General features: G+C 41.6%; 1 protein-coding gene across 2 annotated transcripts in view; it reads right to left on the reverse strand.

Moving 5' to 3' along the window:
* The window catches only part of INTS7 (integrator complex subunit 7), a 96,032-nt gene that overhangs the window by 12,712 nt on the left and 61,292 nt on the right, over positions 1–22,028 (reverse strand). For both annotated transcript variants that reach the window (XR_012779391.1, XM_075530098.1), the window contains exons 12-17: positions 21,843–21,980; positions 20,473–20,679; positions 7,057–7,251; positions 6,424–6,527; positions 5,197–5,265; positions 3,925–4,057 (exon numbers count right to left, since the gene is read on the reverse strand). Coding sequence is in view for 1 of the 2 variants with exons in the window: in XM_075530098.1 (XP_075386213.1) it covers positions 3,925–4,057; positions 5,197–5,265; positions 6,424–6,527; positions 7,057–7,251; positions 20,473–20,679; positions 21,843–21,980 (846 nt within the window). In the remaining variant the exon portion in view is untranslated. The remainder of the gene's footprint in view (positions 1–3,924; positions 4,058–5,196; positions 5,266–6,423; positions 6,528–7,056; positions 7,252–20,472; positions 20,680–21,842; positions 21,981–22,028) is intronic.

The following is a 22,028-nucleotide window of genomic DNA, read 5'->3' on the forward strand; positions in this document are numbered from 1 at the left end:
GAGCATTTTGTGGCCAATCATGCTGGCTCTACTTGAGGTACCACAGTACAAAGGGCCTGGTTCCATTTCTTCAGGTTTAACTAGTAAAGAGTGATGTTCACCTTCCTGTAACAGAGAAGCTGGACAGCATGCGCTGGAACACCTTCTCGTGGGGGAACTTCCGGTGCCACTCCAATATTGGGAAGGGACATCTTTAAAAGGACAAGGAAAGGCCCACAAAAACCTCAGACTGCTTACTGGCAGAAAGGCCATCCGTCTACCTTTGAAAAGAATGGATGCAGATTGCACAATTTCCCACTCAGAATGCAAACACAAGCTCGGCGGCCACTAGCCCCGTGGGCACACTGCCACGGCACGTGAGTTAGCAAACAACATTAAAGGGGGAGTCGGAGATGCTACAGTCTGGGAGACGGCAGACCCCTGAGAAGACGTAGATCAGAAGAGCTGGAGCATCTTAAGGCTCTGTCAATGAGCCCTTCTACTAGACAGTCATGGATGGAACCGTGTCCCTCTGGACGGACTGGAGTCGACCTGCGGATGTCATCCCATTTGGAAACAAGGTTTCTTTACTAAGTGAAAGAGACATATCCCTGAAAATTGTATTTTAAGCCAATCATTTTTGAGATATGAGAGGAGCAGATCAGGCAGAGAAGTAAGCAAGCGTACAGGGAGGAAGCCAGATCACTGAGAAGTTAGAGAGAGAGGAGGATTTTCTTTCAGAGCGAGAGGAGAGAAAAAGCCTTCCCCTGGAGATGGTGCCCTGAATTCTAGTCTCCTAAACTGTGAGAGCCTGGAACATGATGGATGGGCATGGTGGCTGCAACCATGGGTGCAAACATAACAACTGTGAGGAGGGCACAGGCCTGGGCAGTGTTTCATTCTGTATGACAGCCTATCAGGCCATGTATCTCCTGCCAGCATCCCTCTATATTCAGTAAAGGAGTCAACTTGATGGTCATGCATGCTGGAAACCTGGAAGTCATGTCTTCATGGTCACAGGAAAAAAACAAACACCAAGCCATGATGATATTACTTCTAATATCTGATATCTTCCAAATAATCTTCCCATGCTTACTGTCTTTATATTAATTTGACTTTTATCTTGAATGACTACAAAAGCTTGAAGACACTCTTCAGTCCTCTAGCTCCATGCCTCTGAAGCCACGTCTGGTTCTGCCTCCATGATTTAGTAGTCTGCTACTTCTACCTGCATCCAGTTAAAATTCCTAGAAAGTTCTGAGACCTTAAAGATAAAGTCCAAACTCCTTAATATTGTACACAAAGCCCGTTGTCACCTCTCTAGCCTCATCTGTTTCCTAGCCTCTATTTTAAGTTGTAGCAATAACAAACGGTTCCCAAAAGAGACCAAAGTACCTCTTTTTAAAATCATGTTGTCCTTTGCCTGATGAAGTACCCTACCTGTCTGCCCAGAAAACTCACATTCCAAGATACCTTTTCTCTGAATTGTAACCAAGCCCAAACCATCTGTAAGAGTTACATAATCTCATGTCAACTTGAGGGTATTCGAAGTGAAGGGGTGAAGTCTAGTCTGTCAATCAGATGAAAGCCTGATGATGCCTCTTTATGAAGATTTTCTCTTTCTCTCGTGTTAATGCTTCTACCGCTACTGGATCCACAAGGTTTTTCACTCACCAGCCTGTGATCATCTTGCATTTGGCATCATTTCACGTGGCTGAGTGAGTCTGAAGAGGCATTTATGGACTAGTATCGGGCATATGGGCTAATATCGGACTTATGGACTTGATCTGGAATGGGCTGGAATGGCTTCTCAATACACAATTGCCCTTTGATATAAAGCTCTCTCTTATACATACATGAGTGTCTCTGGATTTGTTTCTCTAGTCAACCCGATTTAACACACCACCTTTCTCCTTTGACTTGAGTTATTCACATCCTCTCTGGCTAACATTCCCTATGCACAGCTTAACTGCTGCATGTTTACTGAACTGTGTTTGTTTGTTTGCCAAATCTCCTTTTCTTATTGTACTGTGGACAACTTGAAGGAAGGCCCTGAAAGTCAAAGTCACTATTATCAAGCTGACTCCAACTCATAGTGACCTCTAAACAGCTGCTCTGTGGGAGAAAGAGGAAACGTCTACTCCTATAAATATTCAAGGTCTTAGAAACAGAAAGGGGTAGTTCTATTTTATCCTAAAGAATCATTGTGGGAAAAAAAAAAAAGAAACATTGTGGGTCAGAATATTCATCCCCAGGAGCTAACAAACACTTTGAAAACTACATGTGGCGCCCAGAAGGTATCAAATCTGTGAAATACAAGTTGGGAAGGAAGGGAAGAGAAATTACCATTCATCAACCACTTTTTGTAAGTCAGGCACTGCCCTCCCTACACAACACGCATCACTCCATCTGAATGTCAGGGTAATGTGATGAGGTAGGCTTTATTTGCATTTCATAGAAAAGAATATTGAGTAATAATCTAAAATTACTGCACTGCTAAGTGGCAAAGTTAGAATTCCTAGCTCGTTCTGAATAAAATCCAGGCTCGGTGGTATGTACAATGAACAGAATTTGACCTTTGTCCCCAATTTCTGGGTAGTAGTACTCAAACCTTGGAAACTTCCCAAGCGAATGGAGTCTTTGTTATTTAAGGAGGGGCACCATATCGCACCTGACAGGTCATCCTAATAAGATAACCTTTGGGTGAAGTCTGATCATGATAGAACAATCCATCCGGTATTTACCATTCTGACCTTCCAAGAAAGAAAGAGGAGCTGGATTCAACCTATTGAGCAATGACTTAACAAACTGGGTAATGATTGAACCATGAGAGCAAGGGGTGCTTCCAGATTGGCAGAAGACCTCACTCCTCAGAATGGGATGCACCCTTGAGATAAGAAGTTGTACATTGGGGGTCCTCTCACACTATGCCTCAGGCATCTCCTACATTATACTGTTTTTGCTGTAATAAAACCGCAATTACAAATAAACCTTTTCCTGAGTCCTGTGAAGTGTTACAACAAATGGTGCAACCTGAGGATAGTGAGAACTCCTGACTTTACAGCCCTCAAGTTCGAAGTGAAGGTGTTGTGGGGACTCCCGGGGTAAACTGGCATCTTAAGCCTTGGACAGATTTGGTAGTCTGGGGTGCTATACTGAACCCATCCTTGGTACGAGGGGCAGAAACGATCTTTAGCCTGTGTACTGGGAAGACACACATCTACACGGACATTCTCATTGGCTCCTTTTTCCATACTCCATACTGTCCAAGAGGTGTCTTGGGCAGAAACTTCCCATTGTGCCCATGATAGTCAATGGACTCACCTCCATCAAACTGAACTTACTGTTTGACATCTATTTAATTCCATGCTCTGGCACTTAGAAGGATTGTGAAAACTGTTCAATCATCTTCTCACTCAGATGTATGTATTTCCTTAAAATAGAGTCTTTACTATCTCCCCCAGAAGTCAATCTCAGTGTCAAACAGCTACCTGAGCCAACTGAATGCAACAATACGTGACAACGATCTTACAGTACGTCAAAGAAAGTGTTGTTCTTTACGTCCAAAGCAATGCTTTAACAATGCATCCTGTCAATCAAGCAGGAGGTTGTTTTAAAAAAGGTCCCAAAGTGGTTCTAATGCAAAGCCAGGTTTGAGAAGCCTCCTAACTGTTTAAAAAGGTCTCACTGGCATCCTGGCAGAGTGCATTTTCCATCTAGCAACCGGAGATGTGTAAGTGTTTGATCTGGATGTCGCCTCACTTAACCCTCAGACCTGTACAGTGGGGTCCAAGCACTCCATCCACCCTGATCTGGAGACGAGAAACAGGCACAAGAAGTTCACTTGCTGGGGTCACAGAACCAGCCAGGGCCAGAGAGGGATTAAAAACCCATTTTCTCATGATAAAAGCATAACAGGAACTCAATAAAACAAAGGCCACTTGCCATGTAAGAAACGGGGCTATACTTTCGATTGAGTGATTCCACCTCCTCCAAGACCCGACTGTACACAGACATCATTCTCCTCTCATATTCACTGTCGGCACGTGCTGCTCCGGAAGACCCGTATTCCTGGAAACTGAAGGCAGAATCGGCGTCACCCAACCCACACAGCCAATGGTTTTAATGCTCAAATGTAACCTCGTCTGACAGTAGTTAGAAAGATAGGTGTGCTCTGAAAAGAGATGGCAAGTCACTACTTCAGAGGATAAAAACTAAATTGGTTTATTATATTCTACTATATCAAAATTACAGTTAAAAATGCACATTCCAGTAAGAAGGCCACGATGGGAAAAAACAATGGGGTTTTGTCTTGAATTAATTAGTTAATGAGGGAAGAATTTTATAAAACAATGTCATAAATGAAATTGTGTCCCGCAAAATGTGTTACTTGGCTGAGTCATGATTCTCGGTGATTTGGCAGTTATGCAACGTTGCACTCATCCCCGTGATGTGATCAGACAAGCACTGTAGACATTTCAGAGTTGCCTGTAACACCATTCCTCAGGTCACAACCATGATCTGATGACAGGGGTGTATCCCAAGAGGAGCCCCGAAACACCTTTTATCTTATAAAGGAGAGAGAAGCAAGCAGAGATCAGATGGACCTACTACCAAGAACTGAGGGTGCAGTGTACCCTTTGGACTCAGGGACCCTGTGCATGAAACCTCCTAGACCCAAGGGAAGGTTGACGCCAAGACACATAGAGAGCGGTCATGGCCACAATTGGTGAACGTTGAAAGGAGAGAAAGGTCTTCCTGCAGAGTCAGCAGAGAGAAAGCCTCCCACAGAGCTGGTGGCCTGAATTCAGATGCCTAGCCTCCTAAACTGTAAGTGAATACATGTGTCTTTGGGAGAGTTCTAACAACACCAGGTCACCAAGATGAGCAAGGATAGGAATGTATTTCTGTTTGAGAGGCTAAAAGAATAAAAATGTTAATAGTATTAACTTGATTTTTTTTCTATCAAATATTACTTAGAACACATAAAAAAGGTTTAAATAGCACAAATAACTTCCTTTCATTTTTTTTTCTTAGTCTAAGTTTTGAAAGGAAGAGGCAGGAGAGATAAGCAACAGAGGCTGAAAATCTAAGTTTTATAACTAGCTATGTTACCTCTTTGTTTCATCTCTTGTAATGCATCTTTCAAAAGCATCCTTAGGATGACTAGCTAAGATACCATATTACAAAGTGTCTCATAACATAAACCAGAGTTACCTTGCTGATTCGGGATCCAAAATCAAGGCTTCTACTGCGTGAGAGATCAGTAAACAGCTCTGCTGCTGTCTGCATCGACGTTAAGTAGAAAATTCGACTACAGATTTTACAGGATGTGATTACTAAATGAGTATGACGAGGCGGTATTTTTAGTTAAGGTAATCACGAGGCTGCTGACCCAAACGATCTGAGGTTTGAGGTCTGAGGCTCCCTTTTGCTCAGCCTGGGACTGGGCGGTGTCCTACCTTGTGCATAGGAATGGCACGAGTCAGGTCTGACTAACAGCAAATAGCAGCAGCAGCTATTTGAAAGTGGTCCTCATGCTGTTCCAGGAGGCACACTTCAGAGGCTGCCGCTTTGAGGGAAGGGACAACCAGGCACTAGGTTCTAGGGTCCTTTCATTTAATCATAGTGACTTTGTTTTCATACATTTTAGATACAAGGAATTCTTTAAGAGTCTGAAATAAAACAAAATGGTTTCACTGATAAAAATGCGGGCGGGCAATGAGTTATTGAATGCCTTTACCTCAGGGGTTCCTAAGCTTGAACTCAAGAGGTCAACTCAGTGTTTGGGTGTGCACACACACACACATTTTGTAGGGAAGAAGGCTTATAGCACACAATAGATCACAGGTTCCCAAACCCAGGACTCCTGTTTATACCTGCTTTTGCAGTCCCCTAGATTGTTCCAGCATCCCCCAGGGGGGGATGTTGCTCATTTTAGAAAACAATAATCACAAGTTCAAAAAAACTGGGTCCTACAACTTAAAAAGTTTCTCTCTTACCTACTTCCTATTTTTGAATAAAACACGGACCATTTGAAGAGTGTAAGAAACAACAGTGATGGCTACAAAAACCGAAAGGCTTATTAATAAAGGGGTTGGAACTAGGTTGTTTGTCACTGAGGAGCCTGCGGTGCGGTGAGGGACAACAGGAAGTGGCTCCCTGAGGGCACTCCCTGCTCTGTCCAGGGCAGCTCGGGCAAGCACAGATGGGAGGTTCCACTGCGGAAGGACCTGAGCTCTAGAGATGAGAAAACGGCAACACTGAGTCACCACCTTCTCCTAAGGACTGACAGCAAATTAAAAGTACAGTTATATTGCACATAATTTAATGGAAAAATTATACGCTTACATCATACTCTGAAGTTAAGTCTACCAGAAGTGCTTACATTCCAAAATATATTCCCTAAGGATAAAAAAAAATATTGGGGCAAGCTTAGGATACAGTTCTACATTCCTCAAAGTTGCTGAGTCAGCATCAAAGGATGCCTGATAAAGATCCCCATAGCGGGACGCGAGGCTTCGGAATTCTTCCATGGACTGTTTCATCTGTAAAGCAAATAAATGATCGATTATGACTAACAAACATGATATCATTATGTAAACAAACAAAAAATATCCAATTGTTAAAAAAACCCTCCTCCTCAAAAAATAAAATATTTGAATTTTCACTGTCATTCCATTTTCTAAAATGAAACCAAGATGAAAACAGAAATGATATTTACAAAATTATGGCACTTTATTCAAGATATATAAAAACGGAAAGCACGTGCATTTTTAGCTTCTGGTTGTCACAAGAATCACAGTAGTAAATATTTCTTAATTACTTTAAAATGTATGTCCTTTCCCTTTACATAAATTATGGCATGTAATGAGACATGATCAGTCATGTCCTCTCTCACAGTGCAGCACATTGTTTCTGGAATGATAGATGAGTTAATATGTAAGTAATATTTAATATTAAATGTCTGAGAGGCAAATCACTGATTATAATTTCCAGAATTTCTTGTCTTTTAACTAGCCTCGAAACCTCTGAAGGGTAAATAAAAGCTTCACTGAACAGAAAACTAAGATATACCTGGGTGGAGATGCGGCCACATCTCTGAAGGTCATTTCCTAAGGTCATAGCAATTGTTGTGGCAATCGCAGGTGGGGGGCTTGTCTTGAGGCTATTACAAGTACAGATAAGTTGGGAGAAGGCTTGGAGAACATCAATCCTGAGTTTTACAAACTCACACTGAAAACTTAGAGGATTCAGTGGTGTACTAGCAGCCTGGAAGGAAAAAGACAAAGTAGAAAGATCAGCAAGGGGGCACAGTCCCACGTATTTGTCACAATTTGTGTGAAAGAGCAATGGTTTAACGCTGATGGAGAAACACTCAAATTATAAGGTGGGCGGCTTCAAAACGTTCATGGAAAGCAGGATGAAAAGATAATGGAGCTTTTCCAAGGCATTTTAAAAAACCGCTTGTATGATATGTAGAAAGAGAAACTTACTGTTATTAGCATTGATTCTGGAAAACCTTAAGTTTCAAAACCATTCAAAGATTTTTACTCGCTACACCACAAGAGATCCTATTACAGGAGTTGGCTACACCATCATCAGCACAGTATCACGGAGGGACAGACGCTTCCAGAACTCTTATCATCCCCCTCCCATTCTCTTGTCACCTTCCTCTCTCTCTACTCTGAAATGCCCACCCCTCGAACCCTCAATAGGATTGGGGAGCTGGAGAGAGGTAGGTGAAGAAGGAAAGAAAAGATGTCATGGTTAAAGAAGCATGTTGATTCAAGGCAGTTTTCTACCATGTGAAACCCAAATAAAATTACAGACAATTTCTAAGTGGACATTTCAGAAAGGACCGAGCAAACACCAGGAGGAACAAGTTCTAACACAAGTACATTTCTGTGAGGACGGAAGGATGCCTGGAGGGCCGACAGGAGCATGACGTACGGAGGGCGTAAAGAAGGGTATGTCAAGTGAGTGTTGGCAGAGAACTCGGCAATCTTTAAATATTTCACAACTGTCCTAGCAGAAAGCCTAGCACCGTCTTTCCATAAAAAGCACACACGAAAAATACGTAGTTGCGAAGTCCAGCTCCTAGTTAAAAACCTTCGTGTGATTTTTCAGGCCTGACCATAGGCTTTACTTGGAAGGCCTCAGCTGCCCTTTCCAACTGATCTTGGTGGTCTCTTAGAGTCAGGCAAGGACTTCACCTTCCACGCGGTGTAGTCATCAGCCATGCACTGGGATACGATGTGCAGCTCACTCTCCCAAACGAATGGCAGGCATAGCAGAAATTTCAGTCACTTTGGTTCTTCGTCCTTGAGGTTCTACAAGTCGGAGGATGAACTGTGGAGGGGAGCAGTCTGGGCACAGTCTGCCACCGTTCCCTGTGACCCTTGAGTAAACCTGTGCTTCGGGACAAAGTGTTGCCCTAGCTTCCTGGACAGACAGAGTAGAGCTGACTCCACTTCCTGGGACCTCGCTTCACTTGGTTGCCCAAACAGCTGGTGGCCTGTCAGCACAGCCCTCTCACATGGCCATGAGTGCCCGTCAACGCACTCCCAGAGACTGCTGGGATGAGTGTGTTACATTGGCTGGACGAGACCGGCTAGCCATGGGAAACGTTGCTTTGTCTCTTGACGTACATAAGTAATTGTTGCGTCCAACGTAAGATGTGAATTGTGTCTTTTTTGATGTCCCTGACACACAATTACAGATGGGTTACTAGCCTCCATGCGACGGATTTCTCCTGGGGAGGTAGTAACAGGTACGACTTGCTCAATTCATGCAAAATTAACAATAAACCGAGGCACAGTAAAGTTTCTTTTCTTCTATGACACGACTAGTTTAAAGCACTCTGATGTTATTTTGGAGCTAGGCTCATGATCTGGGGGTTATGAAAGTCATTACAGTATTACCTCTCAGTCAGGTCAAGTACCATACTACATATTGGTCTTACTGCTGTTCTTTACACTTTTACCGGTCAAATGACAAGTCTGATGACTTTGGGGTGGCAGGAACATTTTAAGCCACTGACTGCATCCCTAGTAAGGACGCACCATTTCTCTAGGTTCTCTCTCACACTTGCCGAGGTCCTGGGTGGATCGTTTTCTGGACGTCTGAGGTGATAACTAGTCAACGTATTGAATCCAGAGGAAACGAGGAAGGTCTCAACAGCTGGGTTTACACAGTGGCTGCAGCCATGGCTCAGACTGGATGGCGCAGGGCCAGGTGGCATTGTGCTCTGTCGCGCACAGGGTCCATTAGGAGTTGGAACTGATTGGACACTAACAGATTTCATTTGCAGGCTTTCTGGCTTTGGGAACTTTTTTTCCAATTCATGAAATAGTAGGATACTAAAGAGACCACTTTGTTTGCTTTTCTTACGTGAGATTTGATAACAAAGTAAATTTCTTTTTCTTTCTATAAGCCTTAAGCTGCTGCTTACTATTTTAAATTTACTGCTCGTCAGCTGCTTTAGATGGGACGGGTATAAGTAGGTATATATGATACTGTTATATAAATACATCACAGACCAGCTTACTAGACAAAAAATACTGGCAAAATTGTACTAACATGCATTTATAAAAATGAAAGAAAGGCCAGATAAAGTGGTAATGGGGATGATTTGCTGTTACTGTCAATTTATTCCTGACTAACATTTGATGATAAAAAAAGTAAGTAACCTTGTGATTGTGTTAAACTGAAGAGAAACAATACTAGACACAGTATATATATTTAAAAATGAGAGAAAAGTATAATTCACATAATAGACAAAGACTTGTAAGGAAAATTATCATTCAAAATGGGAGATTTTTAAGAATTGAAAAGAGACCATAGAAATAGGAATATCAATCCATGAGAATGAAAAGGATTGTGTGTTTATCTCCTTTCTTTATAGTGGGGCTTCAGTTTAAGGACAGGCTGGGGTCTGCGGTCAACGAGGAAAGCAAACATTGTGCAGAAGTCCTTTGGAAGGAAGGATGAAGTCCAACATAGCCAGACAACAGCCAGCAGACCAAGAACTCCTTCTAGTGCTCACGTAGGGATCTAAGCTACGAGAAGAATGGCGGCTGACATTGACATCAGTACTTAAACTGATATTTTTTCCTTGCCCTTTATTAAAAATATTTTTTCTTCCATCTTGCTAAACAGAGTTAGATTTGTGCTAATCATGCACATAATGCTATTTCATTACATTTCTGATTTGTAGAATATATCCTGCTTTTTGAAAAAAGCAATGTGGTCAGAAAAGGCCACTTGATAAGCTCAGTTTTCAAAAGAACAAACCAACTTGTACGTAGTAGTGTCTTCAAACTACCTTTTTTCACAACAAATGGTTTTTCAAACATTTTTTTCAACAACCTTCCTGATAAGAATAGCTAGGAAGATTGAACAAAATCTTAGGCAGCAAGGACTCGGAGGACCAAAATCACCAAGAAGGTAAACTTAGGGAAATAAGATTCACAGTAAGGGGCAGGTACCCTTTCCCTCAGTGAGACATCTGCTAAGTTGAAAGCAACTGCTGAGACGGTGAGAACCTGAGGAGAACTTTGGCAGTCTCACTAAGACTAGGGTAAGGGCTGGGAACACATCCAGTTTGGGGCTATGACATCACAAGCACCTTCAGAGTTACAAGAAGCCAAATAACACACCGGCCCTCAGAAGAACAGAAGCTTAGTTTTGAATCAGTTTAATCTTTGGATGAAGCTGATATGCCTAACTGACTGTTGGAACAAAGGAAGACAATTTAAAGCTCTGGATGATGTAAACCACTGTAACTTTTCACACACAATGCCCAAAAACGCAACACAAAATAAGCAAGCAAACAGAAGACCATAATGGAGGGGGGATTTAGTGGGGGGAGTAGACACAAACACAGTAGATCCAAATAATAAAGGTGTCAAATATGAATTTCAAAATAGTTTTGACTACTACATAAAGTCAGAAGCATGGTGGCAGAGTGCTTGCTCAGCAGTTAAGTGAAAGGCTGGCAGTTTGAACGCAGCCAATACTCCCACAGTTACAGTCTCGAGACCCACAGGGGTTGCTATGAGTCAACACTGAAGCGATGGCAGGGAGTTTGGGTTGGCTTTATGGAGAGAGAAAAAGATGGAAAATGAGTAGAGAATGTAAGAGATATATGAGACATGGGCTAAAAAAATCCAAAACAAACAAGCAAGATTGAAGAGGTAAGGACTAAATGCTCTAAAATGGATCAAAGTCATCAAGTCATATATTAAGGCACTGTGAACCCTAAAAGGCATTTGCATACTCCCTAGTGGGATTATACATTGAAAACCACCATGGACAAGTGTTTAGCAATATCGAATAAGCCTAATTTAAGTTCAGTCTAGGAGACAGCACCAGCATTCACAAGAAAACACCAAAAGACAAAAGAATGTTCATAGTTAATTAACCCAAATTTCTTCACTAGTGAAATGCATAAGCAGTTTGTATAATATGCAACACCACAGTAATGCAAATGAATGAAATGCAGTGTGCTACAAAAGCCACAGCAGTGCACATAAAACATACATAAAACACAGCAGTGCACAAACATAAACATAAAACATAAAACACAGCAGTGCACAATCCCTTAAATAAGTCTGGAAAGATGACAAAACTAATCTACAGATGTAGAAATCAAGATATTGGTGATCCCTGGTGAGGAGAGTAAAGGCAGTGACTTAGAAGAGCGGAGTTCTCTTCGGGAGTGTCGGCATACTTTTCCCGCCTGCATGTCTCTGTGATCATTCCTGATGCACTTCTCGGCAGGTCTCTGCACCTTGCTCAGACAGAGAGAAATGACCACTATTTGAGACAGTGGTATAAAGATAATGAATGACAGCATCAATCCTGCTCGCTTTCAAATTTGCCACTGTATTTGAAGAATAACTTCAAACAATTTGAAAATAGTTGAACAAATACGTATATACCTGAGTATCAGCCGATCGGAATATAAGCCAAGACACCTAATTTTACCACAAAAAAACCTGAGAAAACTTATTGACTTGAGTATAAGTCTAGGGTGGGAAATGCAGCAGCTACTGGTAAATTTCAAAATAAAAGTAGATACCAATAAAATTACATTCAATCTCAAATGTAGGCTGATATTTCAGAACGTGATGACATGACTGTTTGCATCGAGCGGCCTGTGTTAGGGCTCATCATGTACACGCTGAGTTGTGTATGCACAGCATTACTGCATGCGCTGTGTTACAGCATATGCACGGGAAATGCTAACGCAACACATGCGGTAACACAGTGCGTACACAATGCAGCGTGTATATTATGAGCCCTAACACAGGCTGCTCTATGCAAGATAGTCAGCACTGGGTCCAGATAGGGGTTAATAAAAGAATAAAAAATAGCATACTAAGTACTGAAAATAAACATACAGTATATCCAATACTAGAGATATACCAGTATAATGCTTGGGCGGAGCAAGGGAGCATGACCAAGCAAGGTTAAGACTGTAAAGGCTACGTGATTGGTCACAGCCCTGGAGAAGAGCAGGAGAAAAAGGGCAGATGCATCCGACATTCATCAGACAAGGATGTATGCGCCCCAGGTACCAGCACACGGGAGCGGCAGGTTCTTGCCCAGTACAGCATGGACAACACAGAGGCTGCCAGCATGCAAGAGAAGAGAAGAGTGGTGATATCAGCAATCATCAGACCACCGCAGATGAGTGGGAGAGACTGAAGAACACCCTCACTGTACCGGAGAACAGGTAAGTGGGGACCCTCACTTGAGTGTAAGCCAAGGGGGAAGGGGGTGGGCTTTTGCAGCATAAAAATGTGCTGAAAGGCAAATGTGGTGAAGAAAGCTGATGATGCCTGCTACCAAAAGATGTAACACTTTAAGTCGCTGAAGACAATGGGTGCACAAGCAAATGTGGTGAAGAAAGCTGATGGTGCTCAGCTACCAAAAGACATAGCACCTGAAGTCTTAAAGACCTGAAGATAAACAAGCAGCCATCTAGCTGAGAAATAACAAAACCCACGTGGAAGAAGCACAATGGCCTGTCCAGACTCGATCGTTGAGGACAAAGTGGGTGCATAAGCAAAAGTTGCGAACAAAGCTGATGGTGCCCGGCTATCAAATGATATAGCATCAGGGATTTTAAAGGCTTGAAGACAATCAGATGGCCATCTAGCTAAGAAATAACACAGCCCACAAGGAAGAAGCACACCAGCCTACCCCGACGCGAACGCTGAAGACAAAGTGGGTGCATGGGCAAGTGCGGTGAAGAAAGCTGATGGTGGACAGTTGTCAAAATATATAGAATCCGGGGTCTCATAGGCTGCAAGATAAACAAAAGGCCATCTAACTGAAAAACAACAAACCCCACATGGAAAATGCACACCAGCCTGTGCGATGACAAGGCATTGAAGGGATCAGGTATCAGGCATCAAAGACAAAAAAAACCATAGCATTGTGAATGAGGGGGAGTGCAGAGTGGGGACCCAGGGCCCATCTGGGGGAAATTGGACATCCCCTTGCAGAAGGGTTGTGGGGAGGTGACAAACTAGTCAGAGTATAGTGTAGCAATGATGAAACATATAATTTTCCTCTGGTTCTTGAATGCTTCCCCCCCCCCACCTCCACTATCATGATCCCAATTCTACCTTACATTAACTGGCTAGACCGGAAGATGTACACTGACACGGATAGGAACTGGAAATACGGGGAATCCAGGACAGACAAGCCCCTCAGGAACAGTGGTGAGAGTGGCGATATCGGGAAGGTAGAGGGAGGGTGAGGGAGAAAAGGGAAACATGACAAGGTCTACATGTAACGTCCTCCCTGGAGGACGGACAGCGGAGAACTGGGTGATGAAGACATTGGATGGTGTAAGATATGATCAAATAATAATTATGTTTAAATTATCAAGGGTTCAGGAGGAGGGGGAAGTGGGGAGGGAGGGGAAAATGAGGAGCTGATACCAAGGGTTCAAGTAGAAAGCAGGTGTTTGAGAATGATGATGGCAACATAAGCACAAAGGTGCTGGACACAAATGATGTATGTATGGATTGTAAAGAGTTGTATGAGCCCCTAATAAAATTATTTTTTAAAATGTGCTGAAAAACTCAGTTTATACACCTGTATATACGGTATGATTAAGAAAATACTAAAGCCCCAAACATGTGCTAAGTGGAGAAGAGATGCTACAAATTAAGCCCACGTTTCTAGCCATATATGTGACTTGAAAAACCACAAAGAAGAGGCTACAGTTATAAGTGAAATTATAGGACAATAAGCTTGTCATCTATGTTAGCACAATGGAAACTATATGCAGGCAATCTTCCTGGTAGCTAAGAAATCTCAAGTGCTACAACTTAAGGAAGACAGATGCCTGGCTAAAGAAGGAAAAAAATGAAAGGAAACATGACAGCCGTTTTTCAAATATTTAAATGGTTGCCATTAAAAAGTATTATATTTGATGTCAGAACTGATGTCACAGAAAGGACTTATAAGTGAAGTAATGGGGAGGGAGATTTAGATTTAATATAAGGAAGATTTTCTAATAGTTGCGGGTTTCCAAAAGCAAAGGGCAAGCAGTCTTCCTTCCTGCTGTTTGGTTTTCTACAGCAAATATTTATTGCCTGCTAAGTTCCAGGCACTTTACTAGGTGCTTCAGACAAGGTGAGGAAGACAGACAGACACATCTCTGTCCACATAGAACTTTAGCAATCTAGAGAAAAAGACAATAAAACAAGTCTAAGTATAAAATGTTAATGCTACAGCATAGCAAGGAAGAACCTAATTCAAAGTGCAGTATCTTCGGCAGGTTGTAATAGCCTGTAATCTGGAAGATGCATAACATTTTAAAAGCGAGAGAAGGAGGGGGATAACAAAAACAAAATTCACTATCACTGAGACAATTCAGGCTCTTAACAACCTCACAGGACAGAGAACTGCCCCAGTGGGTCTCTAAGGCTCTAAGTATCGATGGGAGTAGAAAGCCTACAAAGTGGCTGATGGGTTGGAACTGATGACCTTGTAGTTAGCTAACCTTGGGGTCAGCAGCCCATTACACCCCAGGCTTCCTAAGGAGGTGATAGGAGTAGAAATATAAGGGCGAGACTATTTTAGGCAGATCTTGCTTGAGGAAGGCAGGAAGCAGTGAAATAAGGAGAGTTAAGGAAACAATGCGTTCCAACTTTTGACATTAAAAACAAACAAACAAATAAACAAACCTGGATAACCAGCCAGCTTCCGTTTAAGTGGAGATGCTCATTTGGACAATGGGGCTTATAGCTTAGAAGAACTGTTTTGAAATCACCAACACAGCTACTAACTGAAACTGTCAAAGGATGACATTATTTGAGAGTACACAAAAGGCGATAAGGAGGTTTAGCAAAGAACAAGAGACTCCTAAGAAATGTCCAGATAAACTACAATTACATGCTCTTTCAATTAGATTCCCACTTACCTGGTTAATGACCACCAACTCTTATACTGAGCAGACAAAACTATCTGTTCTGTTCTTGCTTTGCCTCACTCTCTTCTTTAAGGTCAATCAACAGCGAGGACCACTGAATCAAAGTCAAGGGCATCTGGAGCATGGTGAGATGAAACCTTTCAACTGCTCGGGCCAACTACGGCTTAGAAAGGCTACGTGCCTAGTCCAGGGCCACACAGCTAGCCAGGGTGCCCTCAAGTAGGATACATGGGGAACTGGTATCACAAATAGAATGCCAATGCTTACAGTTCAATAAGGACGGTTATCTTCATTTTACAGGCATGGGGAGGTTCAAGTGACTTTACCAAGGCGATGTAGTTGGGATTTAAATCCAGGGAGAAGCTCTACAGCCTAATCATTATGCTCCACTATCTTCATGACAAATATTAAGTGAATCAAAAAAGGTTCTTGCTTTTTAAACATAACTTAAACATCAAAAGAATTCGATAGTGCCTGGTTACCTCTACTGACTAGTCTAATCAATGCCACAATAAAGAGAATTTGATAGAATGGCCCTGAGAAAATGTGGAACAAAAGCTCAAATTCTTAAACGAAAAAAGTAAACAGAAACATGAAAAGGTCCACTGGACTGATTGAGACACAAGAGGAATCAATCCCCAGATGCCCAGAGAGTCTCTTCAAAATTTGAGCCCAAACTAAACACCGAGGCAAACTTGTAGCAAAGTAAAAAACTGTGTCAAAAAAAAAGAAAAGATAAAAAGGACATCACTCATAAGTTCAGTGAATTAAAAAAAACAAAAACATGTATATGAGACCAGCCAATTAAAACAAAGATGAGAATGTAAGGGGGCAAGGAAGATGAACGTAAATGTAACAAACAGTGTAAATATTAATTGTGCACATTGTAATGCATGTAATCAATGTCCCTGAAGCACTTGTACAGAAACCGTTCAATGGGCACCTAACCTGCTGTATAACCCTTCATGTACACACAATAAAATACTATCTAAAAAACAAACCCAAACTCTTTTATCTACTTTGACTAAAATTTAAACGTGAAGGCAAAATAACAGAACATTTATCAGAGAGTAGAGAGGAAAATATCTTTATAACCTTGAAATCAGGAAAAATTTGTAAACAAAACACAAACTATACAGATCAATAATTTAGACTACATTAAAATTAAGAACTGTTCGATGCAAAAATGGTATTTATAACTCAATCTAGATGTAACAGAAACAATTTACAAACCAATATGGAAAAAACAGATAACTAAGGGGAAAATAAGCAAAAATCTTGAATTCACAGGAAAATCCAGGAAATGCTGATCAAACCTTCAATGAAAAGCCACTAAAGCATCTACCACACTGACAAAGAAACAAATTAAGGAAAATCTCACAGTGATTAGATGTGGTGTGAATGCACTGCAGAGTGGGCAGGACTATCAATTTGTGAAACCACTGAGGAAAACCTGGTGTGAGCTACTCAGTTTGACAGCGAGCATACTCTCTGCCATTCCCATCTCTCACTGTGGACAAGAATGCCCTCACCCTTTCGGATATTATGCATCGGAAGCACCTCTTCCTCCTCACTCACACATGTCTAAACAGGGGGAAGGGACTGAGGCCCACTCCCTTAGAACACAGCCTCAACCATCACACTGATGACAATTTGAATTTATTTCCTTCTTCCAGTTGTTGCTGAGGGCCTTTCGTTGCACTGTAAGGCACTAAACAGCATCTCTAACCTCGTCACTAGATTCAATAGCAAGTCATGTTCACGAAAAATGTCTACAGACAGACGAGCTGTCCCCAGAGGGGTGCAGCCATCACTGGCTGACAGACATACAGGAACGCTTGCAGCAGTACTGCCTGTAACAGCAAAACACCCAAACGTCCACCAACACTAGCATGGTAAAAGCAGAACTGTACCTGCGCAACGCATACAGATTCATACAAGACGGATGAATCTCAGCAACATCACTTAGATGATCAAAGCAGGTAAAAAAAAATCGGTTCTTTTTAAAAACATGCAGTACAAAATAGTACTTTGGTTAGTTACATGGGAAAAATATTAAAATTATGAAGAAAGGCAAGGGAATGGTTAAATAGAAGATCTCGGACAACAGTTACCTTTGTGGAGTAGAAGCAGGTATATAACAGAGGAGTGCGCAGGAATCTCAGCAGGTTCATTACCTAGAGCAGTGGTTCTCAACCGTCCCAATTGACCCTTTCATACAGTTCGTGTATGGCTGGGTGACCCCAACCAGAAAATTATTTTTGTTGCTATTTCATAATAGTAATTTTGCTACTGGTAAGAATTGTAATGCAAATATCTGATATGCAGGATCTATTTTCATTGTTAAAAATTGAACATAGTGAAAGCATAGTGATTGGTCACAAAAACAATATGTAATTCTATATTGTGAAATATTTATTTCTAGTGACAAATAAATGAACTTTTGTCTTGAAGCATGGTGTAGCATGGGTAACAGTCTTCATGCCAGGTACTCCTATGTGGGTGTATCTGGATGTGGGCGGACCCGCCTGGAGACGGATAAAGGAAAGGTGTCTGGGTTCCTAAGACCATGTGGAAACAGTTGTTTTCCGATGGTCTCAGATGACTACTGTGAAAGGGTCAGCTGACCTAAAGTCTGTGCTAGTACTATATTATACTATGTTTATGGTCGAATGCACACATAAGCAAGTCTAAGGCACTGCTACAAGATTGTAGAAAGCAGCATGTGAAGTGACTGTTTTCTGGACAAAGCCTCCACCCAGGGCTATGTACTTCTAAGGCAGGATTTCTACCCCGTTAGCCCATCCCCAAGAACCCTGTGCTTTGATTTAGCCACACCAAAACGGCAACTTTGTTATCCTGCAGGGACTTAAATTGTAAATTGTGTTCCTTTGAGATGTTCTTTATATCTGGGGAACAAAAGAAGTTTAAATGGATAAGATTATTGCTTACGGGTGGATGGGGTAAGGTTTCCTAATGAAATTCTCATGTGGCAGCTCTTGTCATCAGCAAAGAAAGAGCAGCTGCATTGTTTTGATGAGAACAAATTCCTCAGTGCAGCCTCCCTGGCCTTTTTCTTACCAATGCAGGCTTTAATTTTCCCATGATGCATCCTAAAAAGCTCCTGTGATTGCCCTGTGTCTGCTGAGACAATCTCTCAAGATTTCTCCTTTGGAGTCCTCCCCAAACAGCCTCCATAATGTTTGCGCTAACCTTCCTGCCTCAAATTTAACAGGTCCAGCAGCTCCCCCTGGAAGTCACTGTGTGGGATGGACTGTTTCTGAAGACACTCTAATGCGACTAAGACAAATGTGTTATTGAGAGAACTTGTTTTCAGTGATCCATTGACCACTCACATGTTTAAACACATTCTGTTCAGCATAAATCCATGTATAGCTGAACTGAAACCCTCATCCTCCATTTTTTACTATGGTTCAGAAGAACACATGAGGCCAAATGACCAGCGCAAGTCACACTGTATAAGCAGCAGAGCTGAGACAAAGACAAGAACCTACACGTCAAATACTTTCTTCCTCCTGTCAGAATTCAGTCCTTGATTATTGCCACGCGTCATTAAAAACCACACACCACACAAATACAATAATTAAGACGGATGACTAAATATGCCACAGAATTTTTCATGAATCAATTCTGCCAGGCTGACTGTTTAGTGAGATTGTCTCACAGCTCTCATCATCTTTACCGCACTGGTTGGTAACTAATGATCTATTCCACCAAAGCTGGACAACAAAATAATTCTACTTCTTTGGACCAGTTATTGTAACTCCCTTGCCTTTCGATTTACTGAGGCATTTATTAACCTCATATTAGCAACAACAATCTTCTCCTAGAAATAATGAAGAGGAAAAAATTAATGAAGTCCATGGGGCACTTTAAGACAGAGAGGGACTATTTTAAACAGCAGTCAATTCCAGATTAGGAAAAAAATAAAATCATACTTCAAAAAAATATTCCTCTCTTGTGACATCTGCTTATTCTTCATTCTACTTTGAAGCATTTCTTTGGAAAGAGTCCACCAATAAAAATATTCTAGGCATGTGTTAAATATATGTAAATAGGTACCAAAAGTTTACACCAAAATCCCAAACTCAGTGCCATCAAGTTAATTCCAACCAGTCCTAAAAAAAGATAATTTTAACAGCTGTATGATATTACCTAAAAAGTATTTACTGATTATGTAAACTCTTTACCTTTAAAAGAAAATGGTTCTTATACAAATTTCATTTGTTTGGGAGAGAGAGAAAAACAAAACAAAACATGAGGAGATGATACCAAGGGCTTAAGTAGAAAGAAGATGTTTTGAAAATGATGATGGCAACATATGTACAGATGTGCTTGACACAATGGATGTCTACATGGATTGTGATAGAGCTGTACAAGCTCCTAATAAAATGATTTTAAAAAATTTCCATTTGTTTACTTCTTTTTAAAGGAAAATGTTCTTGAATCATTACAGAAAATGTTCATTTTAGGGCACAGGTTTATAGATACACAGCTAATTTCAAGGAAACATTTGAAACGGTTAGGGCCTGTTTGCACGCCTTCACTTATTAGAGAAAGTTAAAAGTAGCTGACCCCCTGGAGATGTGGTGCAGAAGGATACCAGAAAAGGAAGCAGTGGAACACTAAGCATCCTTGAAAATTTCTTCTTTATTTAAAAGCAAGAAACTCCTTTCTTCTTGCGTCTGACGCTGCCGCCATCCAGGGTGGATGTCACTCGTGGGAATAATCGCAACAGGAAAGAACTCTCTGCACTCAATCCCTGTTCATGATTAAGCCATCTGTTTCGGGGTGGTACCCAGTACTTTATAAACATAAAATGATAAACATATTAATCTGTAGGTATTGAAGAAATAATCACTGCTTACTTTCACCTGAAATTGATTACTTTGAGATCACCAAAGTATATGCATCAGAAGGCGCACCATGGTAGTAACATAGGCTAACACTAACAGAAGGGGAATTGTTCTCGCACAAGTTATCATCACCGGAGGAGAATGAAGAGGACGGCTTACTGTTAAGGAAGCAATTCCTTTGTGGTAGAATTTTAAAGATTCAGCAATGCAAGAAAGTGCTGAGCTATAATCCTCTTCTTGCAGCCCAGTGAGACGCTGTTCTGCATGTGAGAACTCCTTCAGACTGTTCAGCCAGAAGTAGAAGTGCTCTGAGGCCACCTGAGTCAGCAAACTCTGATAAAGCTCTCTGGCCATGTCATGATTGCCCTAAGAAAGGGAAAGAGGAGGCACATGCTGAAAGAGCAGACGCGGCAGCGAGAAAGACAAACCCAAACATTGGATAAGCTTTAGCAACCATTCCTCGTAGCATGTAATTCTTTGAGACTCAGTCTAAATCAGTGGTTCTCAACCTTCCTACAGCTGTGACCCTATAAGACACTTACTCATGTGGTGGTGACCCCAACCATAAAATTATTTTCATTCCTACTTCATCACTGTCATTTTGCTACTGTTCTGAATCTGGCGACCCCTGTGAAAAGGTCGTTCAACCCCCAAAGGGCTCACGACCCACAGGTTGAGAACTGCTGTTCTAAATATTTCCTCAGAGAAAATATGGTGAATTGCTTTTCTATAACACACTGCCTAATCTTCCTTATTAAATGCCATTTGGCTATTGCAAGGTCTAACCGAAGAAAAAAGACATGAAATTAACTGTAACTCAAGCCTTAGTATAAAATAGAGAGAGCATTTTATAGCAAACTCATTGTGTGCTATTCTGGATGAAGTCTTTGGCGGTGGGAGACGTCATTTAGTTCCATGAAGTATTTGATTATCACCATGAACGAGGGGAGGGTAGCTGTGTATAGCTGATATGTAGGATTGCTATTTCATGTCTGAGGACAGAATATCCAGTAATATCCAGCAATGCTGGAAGTGTGAGGGCAATTGCAAACAATGAACAACTGTGCTGCCACAGTACTCCCCTCTCCAGTTGAGATCACGCGACTCAGCCGCCCAGAGGAACTTTCTCACACTTGGCTCTCTGGACTTATCATCAAAGGATCCCTAGACACCCAGGCTCTACATTTCCTTTCCAACAAAGTTAACAAAAGTCGTTAGGCCTTCCACATGGCGAAGAAGGGTACAGAGCCTTCCTCGCAATGATACAGAGCCAAATGGAAGTGGGACAATCGACGCCTTGTAAAGCTCAGATGTTTGCTGTTCTTATCCAACACTTTATACTAAGAACACTGCTGCCATTGAGAGCTAAGGTAAAAAGTAGGTCTTTTGAGCCATCAATTTTTCCAACCCTTAGTTAAAAGGTCCTCCCATCTTATCTTCAGTTTGGACTAAGTGTAAAAATCGCACAATCTAAGAATTGTAACATGCCATTTCCAGCATGCGAGTTAACCCACAAGGGTACTACGTACCATTCTGGAGGCCTGTCTGGCAATCCGGTATACCGTCCATCCATTAGAAACGCTTTCAAGCTGCTGCTTAATTACTGCCTTGACTTCAGCAGACAATGTTTTCTGACTGGCTACAAAAATCACAGTAGCCAAACTCACCTAATATTAAACAAGAAGAAAGTCAAGAAAATCACATAATCATAATTC

Source organism: Tenrec ecaudatus, chromosome 1, assembly GCF_050624435.1.
Source record: "Tenrec ecaudatus isolate mTenEca1 chromosome 1, mTenEca1.hap1, whole genome shotgun sequence".
Taxonomy (NCBI): domain Eukaryota; kingdom Metazoa; phylum Chordata; class Mammalia; order Afrosoricida; family Tenrecidae; genus Tenrec; species Tenrec ecaudatus.